Source organism: Hippoglossus hippoglossus, chromosome 22 (genome assembly GCF_009819705.1).
Source record: "Hippoglossus hippoglossus isolate fHipHip1 chromosome 22, fHipHip1.pri, whole genome shotgun sequence".
NCBI lineage: Eukaryota > Metazoa > Chordata > Actinopteri > Pleuronectiformes > Pleuronectidae > Hippoglossus > Hippoglossus hippoglossus.
The window spans coordinates 10,668,038-10,682,621 of NC_047172.1; the positions used below are offsets into that span (position 1 = coordinate 10,668,038).

General features: G+C 42.7%; 2 protein-coding genes across 8 annotated transcripts in view; one reads left to right on the forward strand and one right to left on the reverse strand.

Annotated features, from left to right (window-relative positions):
* wdr25 (WD repeat domain 25) overlaps positions 1-3,971 on the forward strand; it is a 22,494-nt gene extending 18,523 nt beyond the window's left edge. The window contains exon 7 of the mRNA XM_034576355.1: positions 762-3,971. Coding sequence (XP_034432246.1) covers positions 762-983 — 222 coding nt within the window. The 3' untranslated portion in view covers positions 984-3,971. The remainder of the gene's footprint in view (positions 1-761) is intronic.
* Positions 3,972-4,720: 749 nt separating this feature from the next.
* LOC117756053 (brain-enriched guanylate kinase-associated protein) overlaps positions 4,721-14,584 on the reverse strand; it is an 83,165-nt gene continuing 73,301 nt past the window's right edge. For 6 of the 7 annotated variants that reach the window (XM_034576350.1, XM_034576344.1, XM_034576348.1 and 3 more), the window contains exons 5-7: positions 13,841-13,948; positions 10,496-10,579; positions 4,721-7,349 (exon numbers count right to left, since the gene is read on the reverse strand). In XM_034576350.1, the coding sequence (XP_034432241.1) occupies positions 5,820-7,349; positions 10,496-10,579; positions 13,841-13,948 (1,722 nt within the window). In that variant the 3' untranslated portion in view covers positions 4,721-5,819. The remainder of the gene's footprint in view (positions 7,350-10,495; positions 10,580-13,840; positions 13,949-14,584) is intronic. The other variant, XM_034576351.1, reaches the window with a different exon arrangement.

Here is a 14,584-nt window from a genome sequence, read left to right on the forward strand (position 1 = left end):
CATCTTTATGTACAATCAATGGTTTGTAACCAGGCAGAATATCACACAACCTTCACTGTGACTGCAGCTGAAACACAACTACCTTATCAAGGAGACAAATATTTTAAGTTTAAGGAATATTCAGATTTTTTCCTTTCTCTTTCATGTGCTCACAGGATCATGAAAGAGTCTTTGTTCCATGTAACAACTTCTCTCCTCCACACTGCAGAGATCGTTTCTTTCTGTAAATACAGTGGAACAGATCAAGAGCAGTATCTTCGGCCTCAGCTGTTTGAGTTCAACAAATAAAGTTGATATCTTCAAAAAATTAGTTGTCTCATGATCAGATTTCCTCTTCAGCCTGTTTTTACTTAGCTGCTGCTTCACTGAAGAGGAAACGACACCATCCAGCTCCTCAGCTCCATTAAGCTGCTGCGTAGATCCACTTTGGATTCACTCACTAAGCACATGTGCTTTTTGCCAGGAACACCGTGCTCCCGGTACATTCACACCTAGAATCTGAACTGCACAGTCCTGACACAACCCACTGAAGTAGGGGTTTAAGAACCTTGCTCAAGGGCACGCCAGAGGTGATAATTAGGGATGTGGAAGTGAATCTCTTTTTATTCTCGAGGTTCAAGCACTGAACTCACAATCATCTGCTCACATTTGAGCCGTAATCCACTGGATCAAGATTCACCTCATTTACTGCGATTTTATTTCACTGCTGAAGGTTGATAAATTATAACTAATATTAAATAGTGTATATTTTTGTTTCCCAGGTGGAGGGGTATGCGGTGCAGTGTGGGTTTTCTCAGGATGGAACTATCCTCGCCTCGGGGAGCGCCACCGGCTGCGCTCACTTCTACGACTACCACAACGCTCGGGCGCTGCACACCCTGCGCGCCCACAGCCAGCCCTGTCTGTGCGTGTCGCAGCATCCTGTCCTGCCAGCGACTGCCGCCACCTGCGACTGGGCCGGTGAAATCAAGGTCTGGCACTGACGACGGCGAACGAACACAAGAATATGAAGCGCGGGAAAAAAAATTTAAGACGGAGCAGGTTTGCCAAGATGAAGATTGTATTAAACTCATGTGCACATCCATCCCTGAGACTTGATCCCCCTTAATCCCCTGGTATAAGATGATAAGAACTTTATCCACTGCCTTTGGAAAACTGTTTTTTAACACTGTGTATTTTTAAAACCTCCCACACTCTCATTCCCATTGATATGAACTGATCCTATTGTGTTTACATGTTTTTTTTTATATTTGGTCCAACTTGTATTGTTTTAAAATCAGGAAGAGTCGCACTGGGAGAGATCAAATGAAGTTTCTTTACAGTTCAAAGAGTGAAGTACTGCTTTGAGTTTTATCTAAAGTGGTGGGCGGTGGCAAAGCGGTCTCGCCACACACACACACACACACACACACACACAAACCCAAACCCAGTGCTTTTATTCTCAGCTTTCCACTCCAAACACAGCCAGGGGGCATCATCATCGTTGTTATGTTATTCTAGTTTTGTGTCTATGTCTTTGGGCATTTGTGTTTGGGCGAAAGTGTTTTTCATTGTGCATTCTGCGTACAAATCCCTTTTCCTCTGTTTGTTCTCCCCGGTTCTGGTAACATTTTTTCCTGTCGCTCTGACAGCTCAGAGAATCACTGAGAACGACCACAGATCTTCAAACTTTACTAATAAAAATAAGCTGATGTCTGTCAAAGCTCCGCCAGGTGCTTCCACAATCCTGCCAGTGGACAACAGAGCGGTGCTGTGCAGACAGAAGCTCATGATCTTTATTCACTATCAAGTGGAACAGGCCTTAAAACGCACACAGCTGTTTAGCGGAAGGCAACTTTTAATGGCTCGATACTTTTTTCCCCTTCCCAGCCCCTGCAGTTGTAAATAGTCAATAAGAGTTAAATTAACACTGTAAAGGACGACTTGGCAAATTTCACATCAGTGAAAACTGCTGCTTTTATGTAGATTTATTTGGTTTGCAAATGTAGAAGAAGATCCTTGTTAAATGTTTTCATCAGACATATCAGGAGAGAATTAAGAAAAGGCCTTGGAACCTCCGCCAAGGCTGAATAGTTCCTTGTAAAATCTTGTAATGTTAAAGGAAGCAAATGAATCTGCCACTGTGTCCGGATTCACACCAAAATTTTATGGATTCTGTGTCTCGGCCCGTTTCTCGTTCTACCACCAGATTCGTGGAAATCTGTTCAGTTGTGTTTTTGTTACCATGCGGACAAACAAACAAACAAACGGACAGGGGTGAAAACATAACCCTTTTGAAGTGGAGATAATAAACTTAAACGCCATCAGCAGCAGAAAGAGAGGAACTTTGGAGAACCTCTTCAGGTAAGAAATGGAGGATGGACTTTTTCGGCAGTGAGTATCCAGATATTACATTTTTGGGATTAACCATGGGTCATTCCATTAATTGATAAGAGGATAAGTGGCAGTTAAAGACAAAAACACTTATGTTTAAGAGAGTGAGGAAGAAGTTTTAGGGAAAATCACTTGAGTCGACTGATGCCTTTGGCAGTTTAGGAAAAATCTTCTCTGTCACTGTGTTAAATATTAGTATCTCTATATTGTCCCTTTAAACTCAGAAGAACTAAGTTCTAAAAGGAACAGACTGAGTTCCTTTGGAAAAAGAGAAAAACTAACTCAACACAAGAAACAAACAGACGGAGCATCAGCTTCAAATCGTCATCACGGCTCAGTGGGGAAGGCCAGGAGGAGAAAATCGAAATGTTGTACTGAGATAAGACAATAAAAAACTTTCAAGAATAATAAGAAGGGTTCGATTATGTCTTAAATATATTTGCCATATTCTGAAAGTAAAAAAATTATTTTAAAGGTTGAAATCAATTTTGTTTAATGTTTTGAATGATGGAAAAATTGACATCCTTTGATTGGGCGGTGCTACAACAGAGAGCAGACAATAGGTTAGGAGCAAATCAGTCCGCCTCCAGGAGTCCTACATTTTTCAGACCATCAGTGTCGGAGTTTCAGATCAGATAGATGTGGGACAACAAATCACATGATTCACAAGCTCGTAAATGTGTCGGACAATCTCTGAAAACTCAAGGTCCGAAATAACAGACTGCAATAGGAGAGCAGTTGAACGTCCACACAAATTCAAAATAAAGATTCGCCCTTTCAAAACTCCCTAATGTACGTGGACCAGTTTTCTGATCAAGAGTTTACAAGGTTTCAAACCTGGAAAACAAACGGATGCACTGGGAGAACAGTGACAAATGTGAATCTCTGAAAATGTGTAAAAAGAAGAAAACTCAATCAAGAGTTTAGATTATTTTTCAGCCTATTAAACATTATGCACAGCTTCAAAACTTAGTTTCAATCATGCAAAACCCTTTTTATTCGATCTCAAACTTTCAAAGCTTTTTCTTTGTTACTTTAGGAATATAATAAATAAATGAATAAAACCAAAGTGACATCAGTCCATATGTATATATTTTGCAAACATTTTGTAACAATTGGAATTTCAAGAGTTGATGTGGGCGGAACTTTCAATAAATAGAATTTATTTTAAAAGTCTTGGATCATTTAGGTTTAAGGTCCTAAAGATAAGTCGGTAAAATACACAAGTAAAATAATATCTGGAGGTGTGCACTGTATTTCCCAACACCCGTCTTTATTAAGTAAATAAACATACAGCAAAAATATATAACCATGCATCAGACAGACACATGTTGACATTTGGACAGCTGGCCTGTTGTCATGGAACAGTGCTGGAGGTAGGACGGGACAGAAAAACACTTCAGCCTCTTCATTCAGGGTCAAAACATTCGATAAATAGAACATCAACTGAAAACTGCATAAAAAATAGTCATAGTGTAATAACTGTATGCAGAATCTACATCTCTTTTTATACATTATGTCCACGACAAAAATACCATATATCCTCTCACCTCACCCCCCCTTTTCTGTACAGTGGTTCAATTCAACTTCAAAACCTTTACAGCAAACCAAGTATTATCTGAGACTGTTAGTGGCCTGTGTGGTGCGGTTTCACCTTCATATACGTCACAAGGTCAATGAGAAGAGTTGCAGTATTGAAATCTGAATAAACGACCTCGAGCCAGTTTCCAGATCTGCAGGAACGGGAGAGGAAGGAGCGCGGCGGCGGCGTTCAGAGAGAAAACACTCGAGGGCAAAGCCGAGTTCCTTCCTGTCACCGTTCCTCTCAGATCTACAGAGCTGCACATCCGTCACAATGAAAGAGGCAGCACAGACGTAATGTATTTAATATTGTACTTTTGTCTCCATCTGTACTAGTGACGTTAGGTAGTGGGGTTGCAGGGCAACCTGTCTTTACATTAAGTTCAGGCGACAAAGACAAGTAAGTCTTTGCCACTTTCCATGTAGATATACACACGCTTTGTCTATTGTCACAGTGTTTTCTCTAAAGTAGCCTAACTGAGCATGCTGGTGTAACAACAACACACTGACTGTACATTTTTGTCTTAAATAATATTTGTTTCGTTTTTTTTTAACTACCTGTTCAGTTTCCTCTGCTCCTTTTGTGAGTCTGCAGAAATTCGGCCGAATGATTTGTATACAGGAATTTATCCTCGTCATTTTCAAACCAAAACAGATTCCAGTGGAGATCTCTCTGCTGACAAATACCCTCAGTCTACGAACAAGACTTAATCCTCCTCTGACAAACTGGACGTGTGTGTGTGTGTGTGTGTGTGTGTGTGTGTGTGTGTGACAGGAAGAACGTACGCTGTATGTAGTAACAGTAGTAACAGTAGCAGTAATTGTACACGTACATTAACAGAACAGCAGATATAGACCATATGTGCACAGTTGTTAGATGCTGTAAAGGAGACCAGTCAGTCCACTGAACAGGATTAAGGCAATTTCACAAGTGTCCTGGTTTATTTGTATGTTAGTAACTACTGTGCAATTTCAGTATCACATTTCATCTTGCTCTGATATAAAAATAAGAAAAAAAATTACAGCTGAGTTATGATTAAAAACGTGGCAGCTCATATCTGGATCTATTACTCTTTAATTTATGTGTAATCATTTCTACTGAATGTACATTGTTTTGTTTGTGCAATTCTGGCAACACTATAATTAACATATACTTTTAAAAATACATATTCAGAACTTTTAACCTGTGAAATCTAACACTAGTATAACTTGTGTCTTATTATGTGTCATCTTCTGTCATAAGTGATATCTTTTAAGCAGCCAATTTAAAAAATATTCATAAAACATACCCTTCGTTTATAGATAATGTCCCTAAGAGAAACTATTCAGCTTCAAAATGTGTTTTTTCATCTCACTTATGTGCATTGTTCAGCATCTTTAAGAGAAATTAGGATAAAACTCTTTAACGGCTTATTTGCGGGGTACATTTGGATAAACTCTCCCAAACATGAGTCATTTAAGTTCGCCCATTACACGCACTTTAGTCTATTCTCTGTTCTGTGTATATTAGAGCAAGACTTAATGGTCTTTTGCTGATTTTACTAACAGTACTTAACACCAAAATAAGAGTAAATTGTCGACGGACCTGTGTTGAATGTGTCAGTGAACTTTATCCGAGTGGCTCTAATCATCGTCCTCAGATAAAAACATAGTGAATAGCTGGTCTCAGGTAGCAACACTGTGTGACACACAATAGAAAAATTGTTGCAGGCTGTATGAAACGTGCCTTGGCTAAGAGATACATAAAACAGCAACATCTCAATATCCCGTCACATCAAGTATGTTTGCTGCAGGGAGACGTACAGTACAGTACAGTAAGTTATGAATCATCGTCATGCATAAAATGGAAAGCTCTCTCCCTGGGTTCAGTTCAGCAGTGTACCGTACAGCTGGGCCTTGGTCAAACTGTCCTTCCTCGTCAGTCCCGTGCTGCCAAATTTTTGGTATCTGAGAGAGGTCTTCTTTGGGAGCGCGGGGCCGACGCTGAGGGCGGAGCTGGAGCTCGGGCGGGGCCGGACGCTGGGTCGGGGGCTCGGGTAGTGTTGAAGACTCGAGGCCTCGAGGGAGCTGTGATGTAAGGACTCGGCTGAGTCCGCGCTCAGATTCACGTAGTCCTTCTTGGCGCTGCTGGCCCCCATGCTGCTCTCCTTGTCTTTCGAGCTCCCTGAGAGGAACAGGCTGCACTCTGAGTCCTGACTGTCGTCCTTGGCTCTGTACAGCATAGACGTTTTCTCCGGCTTATGGTGCTCCATCGGTTTGGGACTGCGGCTGGGCGAAGGGGGGCCCACAGCGAAACACTGGTCCAGCATGCGGCTATGGAAGACGTCATCTCCATCTTGGAAGCTGCTGTAGAGAGATCCCTTGACCTTACTGGAGGGCCCCATGGCAAAGTGGCGTTCAGAGAAGCTGTACGGAGAGACCCGCCCCGTGAGGTTACGATAGGAAGATGAGAAGCTGTTGATGTCTTCCACACTGAGCTGTCTCCAACGGCTGCTCAGGTCGTCCTCCGGGACTTGGATGTCACCCCGACTGTCCATAGCTCGGTCACGAACTGGGCCCAGTCCGGCTGTAGAGCCCATACTCTGGGAAGAGGCCAGTCGAAGGGAGCTGGACTGGTATGGTTCACTGAAGCAAGAAGCCGTCCTTGTGTACCCTGGTGACGTGCCCTTTGGTGGGCTCCTGGGGGCCGCCATGTGCTGGATGCTGTGGGACTTTGGGAAACTTGAGCTGTCTTTATCATAGGAAGACATGCTTTTGCGCTCATAGTCGCCACTGCCACCATCTCGCCAGTCCATGTAGAGCCCCTGGTGAGAGGAGGATAAAGTGCTGCTGGCAGTGCGCCCGCACCCAACGCTAACTCCACCCTTCTCGTCCGATGCCAGGCTGAAGCTGGAGTAAGAACTGGAAGCAGGGAGGCTACCAGTCCCAAACTCGTTCTGGTGGTGGAAGGTGGCTGGAGGTTCATGGTGGGAGAAACCTTCAGAGTTGTACGCCTCTTCCTCCGGGTTGCTGTCAGTGGAGTTCTGGGCGTGGAGTTGAAGCAGCGCGGTGCCATGTAGGTCGACGCTCTGCCTGCGCTCCGTCTCCTGCCATCGTTCAGGGCAGTAGAGGGCCGTGTCGCTGCAGTACAAGTCCGAGGATTTATAGGAAATGCGACGGTTCAGGTGGTCAGTGCTTCCCGATCCCGTAAGAAAGACTCCATCGGGCGGCAGCGGACTTGGCGAGCGCGTCACAGGGCAACTGCTTCCTGGCTCTGGCTTCTCCAGGACCTTGGCAATTACAGCCGTGGGCACGGCGTCGTTGTAATTGGAGTGGCACATTGCCATGGTGGCGCCGCTGCCCCGATTATGTTTCTCCATGTGGGAACTGATGCGTTCCTGAAAATCAACTGGCAGCTGGAAGACAGAAGACAGAAGGAGCTTGATGAAGAAGGGAAATTAAAGAATGTCTACACAGATTTAGCCAATTTTGTTGCGGATCTGGATTAGGGGGGGGATCCAGGATTTTTAACTTTCTTTAACATTGCGAGATTCGACATTTTCATTATATTCATGGATCTTGATGAAAGAAATCAGGCATGTTTAGGCGACTTATATTAATGAGTGTGTGCAATAAAAATGTTAATGTGGTTTCATGAGGTGAATGTTGGGTCTTGGTCGAGGTTTATGCTCAGAGCCCCATTCTAGTTATTTATACAATCATCTCTTACTCAAACTTATTCCATGACCTGTTCCTCAAGGATTTCAATCTATAGTCCTGGTTTAGAAAATAATTACATTTTTTCCTTCGCCCACAGAGTCCAGACAGGTCATGTATCTCAAGGGAAATGCACAACTCAGCCCCTGTAACAAACTTTTCCGCAAATTGCCCGTTCATTTATTTATTTGCTTTATTCCTATTAACAGTTTTTTTCCATTGTTTACTTCACTGAGATTTGTCATTCCATAAAACAGAACAAAAGGAGGTTGATTAATAATACAATAAAATGCTCACATCTCTACTTGACTTAAACATTTCATCTTTTCAAATGTTCCCTGTCTTGTTTCTCTTTCATGGTCTCTCTCTCTCTCTTTCTCACACATAATCTGGTTTGATTGGCTCATGTTTGAGAAAACTGTTCCCGTCAATTACAGACCGCTTCTTTTCTGCCTATTAAAGCTGGTCGGGGTCAGTAGGAGCTTTTCTCTCCTCCCCTTCTTTATCTTTCATCTCTCTCTTCTTGCCTTCTCAACCAAAGAGCCTTCATTTCCTCTCTCTTCCTGTCTTTTTCCCAGCGCCTCCGTCTTCTTTTACCATCAAACACGTATCAGTTCCACAGGGAACGGCTTAGATTTAAATTAAACCAGTGCTCTGGGTCTCCAGCTGGGAATAGGAAAAAAAATACATAAAATACTGACTTGGCTTTGTTAAGAAATAGAAGCTCCCTTCAACATAAAATAACCTGTATCTTTTAAGTCCGGGCTATTTTTAGCAGCCGCTGCCTCCTCCAGGGAATAGAGATGGAAAGTAGGTGAGGCTGTGGGGGGAGACAAGTCAAGTCAGCTAGCTCAGCATTAGCAGCTATATAAGGCAAATCTTAATTAACAGTCACATAGTTCTGCAGTGTTAATCCATGTGTCCACAGGTCTTATTGAAGGAAGTGGGTTAATGGTGTCTAATGGAACTGGCGTTTGCTATTTTAGGCGTTCCAGCAGTTCAATGTAAAAGGTTTAAAAATACTGCACATTAGAAGCAATTTTATCTTCATTTTAAACACAGTGAAACTATGTAACTTCAGAAAAACAGGGATCCTCTTACAAAGGAGTTCATTTCACACTCTCATTTCTAAGCTTATCCCCATCATTATCCAGAGATTGTCTGAGTCGGACACGTTCACAACAACAGGGAAATCTGGAAACATTCAGGGGAGGGGCGGGGCCTGGGCAGAGCAGCAGGAGGCAGGACATGACGTGTACATTCTGCTACGGAAACCTCGTCGACATCCCACTTCTACGAGTATGGTTCCTCTTTTTCACTCTAAAGTGATGGAACTTGTTCTCGTCCATCGTGTGTCAGAAGCTTAAAAAACACAGATCCTCACTCACTGGGAATTTTCTGGAAAATTTCCTGCTGTTTTCTCACATGGTCTCACTTGGACTCAGACATTTTGTGGACATTTTACTTGGGGGCTGTCAGGAAAGGCTACAGAGAATATCTACATTCTCACATACAGCCCCTCCACAAATCTTCAGGAATATATCCAAACTTCAGTAATATGTATTTCATGATGACATGGTAGATTTAGCACAGTGGCAGCTATCATTCCACAACATGCATAAAAAAACAACATAATATTTCTTCAGAATGGTTTCATCAGTTGAAAAGACTAATGGTGCTTATAGTTTCTATATGAGGCCAAGCTGGGTAGTGCAAGATAAATCTAAAGCTAAAATTCCACGAGTTGATAGAAACTCTATCTGGTGTGTTGAACTAGTTAGCTCTAGTTCAGTTTACTTCAGTTTCTTGCCTCATGTTCATCATCGTGTTGTTTCAATAGAATCTGAATTATTAGAAAAGCATAAAACATGATGTCTTCATACGTCCAACGAGTTGAGCTGATTCATCTCATAACTACTGGATATTTAACGATGCAGATTGATAAATGTGTCTGTATTCAATACTTCAATTATCAGCCCTGTTTCATAACATAACTTTTCTTCTTTTGTGCATCAGGTGTCACTTCAGTTCAGCCCCCATTCATCCTCTCTCTCATTATATGCGCAGCCAGGATGCAGACAGATGGCACTTCAGACAGCAGACCTTCATCAGTCTGACTGAGGAGGCATGAGCACTGTGTCTTATTGTGAAAACCACTCGGCCAGGCTTTAAATGGTACAGCGACACGATGCAGGGAACATCTCTCCATTACAGGGATAATACATTATTATAAGCAGCATAAGGTCGGTGATGGATGATGTGGTTTTATCGATTCTGGTCTTCAGCCAGGGTTTTAGAAATAATAAGGTCTCGAGTCCAACTTCCGCAGGGAACCCCCCCCCCCACACCCTATTAAACTTTATACTATTTGGATAGGTTTCATAAAACAGGGATTTTTAAATTATATTTCCAAACGTAACAATTTTAAAAGCCAAAGTCAGAAATAAAATTCTCTAGAGATGTGGAACCTTTGATATTGAAACCTGGTCATTGAATCTATTGTATCAATAGATTTTTAAATCTGTTTAAAATCAGACAAATGTTCTGTTATACACTATATCCCATTTATTTGTTATTTAACACTGATGCATTGAGGAGTTTGATATATTTTCCTAAATCAAAAATGTTCAAAAACATGTTTGTATTCCCCAAGGAAAGGTTTCTTATATACACCAATTTGATATGCGAGTAGATTGAGTCTAATCATACTGAAATGAGTCCGTTTAACATGAAAAAAAAAAGTTTTAATGGAGAATTTTGGTTTTAAATCCCAATTCAAGGCGTTTTTGCTGCAGCACAGATCTGAGCTGACACATTAATGCAGCAGCAGTGCAGGGGAGCTCACCTCAGACATCTTGTGTGCTCTGTAGTGAGACTTGGAGCACTGCAGCAGCTGGGCGGCCAGGTTGCAGTCTTTCCTGTACAGGTCCTGCAAAAAAAAGATAAATCACTCAAATCGCGCTTTGCAAACTTGTTTACTTTGGCAGCCTGATTGTCGAAGTAAGCTTTTGACCGAGGGGATTATGTCGGAGCAGCCCCTGGGGAAAATCTGTAACACTTTATAGCACAGCCCTTCTAATTGTGGTTTCATTATAGCGTAATAATCCGGGACTTGTGGGGGAAACTATTTCGGGGCCGAGCACTGTAATGCTACAACTGAGCAGTAGCAACAATAGGTCTAAAAATAAATCACCTCAATTTACTATTTATGAGGTTCTTATAAATGAATTATGGGTCATGGAGAGACAAAAAAAGGAACCTGGCATGACTGGGGTAACAATTATTTGAGATTTATAAATGTATGAGGAGTTGAAAACATTGTTAACCAACCAGAGAATGAAAATCATTGATTTAGTGGCCCGTCAAATCGACGGAACACATTCATCCATTGAAGCTGGTCGAGAGTAATTAGTCAACGTGTATTTTTCACTTGACATCAAGCGTTTGCATCTTAATAACCAAACTTTCTCATTCGTAATATATCTTCTGTCTACACAGTCTGTGCTAATTTTAACAGAGTCGTCTGAAACAGTGCGCTCACTTATCTCCACCCTCCAGTCCACGAAGCTGCTGCAGCGTCATTTATCTCTTTCTCTCCGAGCACGTTCCCATAACGGGTGATTTTTAGATCTTTAGTTAAATTTCTTCCAGCCGAACAGATACTTGGTTTAGTAGTTTTCCGTGGTCCTGTGCATGCACGTGTTTGTGTGGGTGGTTAGTCGGTTTAGCTGGTTTCTTTTCCTTCCTCTCCCCCTTGTTCAATCCGTGCACATATAAAGGTCAGTGCGAGCCACCTCCCGACAATACCTCCCATCACATCAAAGCCTTCTCTTTGACAGTTTCAACTCCCCCACCAGTGCTTTTTGAATCACTTTATTTCTTTTCGGTCTGTAGCCAGGGGACATTCGTGCTCCCTGTAGTTTCTGTGGATGGTTCAAAAAGACTTGTGAGACCTCAGCGATGTCTGAGTTAACGTCAGCTGCGTTGGTGCGTTTCTCCATGGAGGCACATCAGCTTTGATGCGAGCTGGTTATTTTGACGTCTGTATGTAACTATATGTAGTTTTCTGTTATGCAGTCTATTAGGTAGTAATAAGCATGGATGGATATCGAGACAATGGGCACCTGAGCACACACGTCAAGGCCCCCCCCCCACTCCTCCTCCTCCTCATCACCCTGACTGAAGCCATTTTCAGACATGAGCTCCACAGATTGTCTTTCACATATGAAGAACGCAGCAGGGGATTTTACGGGTCAGATGCTTTCACAACAACAGGAACACAACGTTCAAGTGAGGGATGGTGTCTCTTGGTAGACTGAGCAGGAGGCAAGACACAACGTGATCACATGGTTTTGTTAATAGCACATGGACACCATCATTAGCCCCTTATCACCAAAAGCTCTCGAATCTTGTGGTGTTTTCAAGTTGACATATTCTTCTATGTATGTGGCATATTCTTCTTGTTTTTCCAGTTTGTTTTGGGCTCAGTTGGACATTTTGCTGGGGGGCTGGCAGGAAATGTTTTCGGAAAATATCTGCAGCAACAGACTCGGATGTTTGTGTTCTTACGTACAACCCCTCCAGTAAATTTCAGGAAGATGTTTGCATGTCTGCACTCAGCTTAGAAGAGACATAAAATGATTTCCTGTAAATAAAATCTTTTTCCTTTATGTCATTTTTTGTCATTTTGTCTCCTTTTGGTCATTTTGAATGTCTTTGATGTATTTGATTGACTTTCGTAACACAAATGCCCTACATTAAATGTGATATGATGTATTGACTTCTCAAGGATCTCAGGCATGACACATGGGAAAGGTTACTGGATTTCTTCATGTTATAAGCTTGCTTGTCAAAGCTTGCTCTCTGGAGAACGCGCCTGTTTCGCTGCTGCTCGCTCTGATGGGACAAATTCTCCACCCACTCAGAATGAACCTTGACTCCAATCAGCCTGGACGGATCTGGAGGGATTGTCAAAATACTCAATAGCTCAGATGGGCTAAAAACCACCGTAGCCTTAGAGACAAGAATCTAACCTAACCCGGAGCCCTCAGTAGAAATATCAGTAAAATCACTCTAAAGAAATTGAGGCAGCAGATTGCCACATGGCCCCTGAGCTGAGATCCACACGGCCCCGGCTCGAAATTGTGGCAGCCCTGAGGATGCCCATTGATTTCAGGATAATCACGATAAAACACCCAGTGGCTTAGAGCTAATTCCTCTATCTGCTGTGGCTCCTTGATGCACAAATATCCAGGATGTTGCAGAAACACGGTCGATATGAGACTTTTGGCAAGATTTGGTTCACACAGGCTGCTGCCAATGTGGCAGGAGAACGTGTTTCTATCAGGACAAACAGCTTTTTGAAGAGCTGTCACTTCAGACTTGCGAGCCAAGTGTTTGTTTGTGCTGATGGAGCCGGGTTACTGACCAAGCAAGGAAAGCAACTTCCCACGGCCCCAGATTTCTGTGGCCCTTAAAGGTAGGTTTGGTTGTTTCTTATTTCCTGCAATAAACTCAGCCTCTAGCAGTTGCCAGTCAGTGCACGTTCATGTGTTTTTGGGGGTGTAGCTTTGAAGAAACGGCCGATGGGAAGAGATGGGATGTATCGGTTGCACATTTTCAAAGTGTGGGCAGCTCTTGCTACCTTTTCTAGGATTAACAATCCCAGCTCTAATGCCCCAGGCTGCTGCTTAAACCTACAATATGTAACTTCGGCCGCTAGAGGTCTCTATCAAAAGACCTTGTTCGATGATGGCGTGACGCAGCGTGGCATCATGGGAGTTGTTGTCTTCATGACCTTTACCGCTTGTGCTTTACTGGGAGAGCTTCAGCCACGCGCAGAAAATGGCAATGAATAATCATGATCCATTACCACTGACCAATACAAACGGGAAGGGAAACACAAGCTAACTGGTAAAAGGCGATAAATATGACACATCCTGTTCCCTTGAATAAAATTGATTTCTCTGAGTTTGAATATTATTGGAAAAAGTTTGGATAATGCAAATACTCGAGTCAAAAAGATTTATAACATAGGTATAGTTGTTTTTAGACACTTAAATGATGAATTGTATCATATAATATCTGTTGGCAGTATGAGTAATGCTTCACGTAAAACTGAGTTACTACAAACTTATTGCACACTTGTCAGTGGGGGCAATTATTACACGACGCAGCGCTGAGAACTCACATTGTCCTCTCTGAGTTTATTAATGGTGATCTTCGCCTCCATGAGGTGGTTGTTGAGGACGATGATCTCCCGGCTGAGGGCTCTCTTCTCCTCCTCGTGGTGCTGGGTCTGCAGCGAAAAGAAAAAGAAAGGTAGAATCAGCAAGGGAGAGGAGACATCAGAGAAATAAAAACAAAGGATGACAGCGGTAGACAGAATAGGCGATAAGAAGAGGGGAACGGTGTTAGAGGAAAGAGTTGAGTGTTGAGATAACAAGCGAAGGAAGAGGGAGTCAGAGTTGGAGGAGCAACAGAGGAAAAATAAGATGATATAGAGGGGGAAGAAAAATGAGAGGAAGAGAGCTGTAAGTTACTATCAGGCTGAAGCCAGTGCCAGCAGCAGGTCTTAATTAAAAGAAGATTACACTTGCCAGAGTTCATATCATATCAATTACTCTGGGAGTAGGAGGAAGAAAAGTGGAGGGGGAGAGAGGAAAGAGGGAGAAAAATGAGGAGGAGAGAAAAGACAAATGAAGAAGAACTCGTTCCATTTTCAGTGATTACTGTCAAAGGAATGTAAAATGACTGTGCTGCAGTGACATTTCAGATCCGCGCCTGGTGATGTTGACGTCTGGCCGTCGGTCTTTCTGTGTGTCCACATTTATCTCATTTATCTCAGCAGCTTCTGCTCAGACGTTCCTGTAATGATTTGGATGGCCCTGACCTTTCATCCACGACAATCAGCCCAAATGTGGAGGAGAAACTA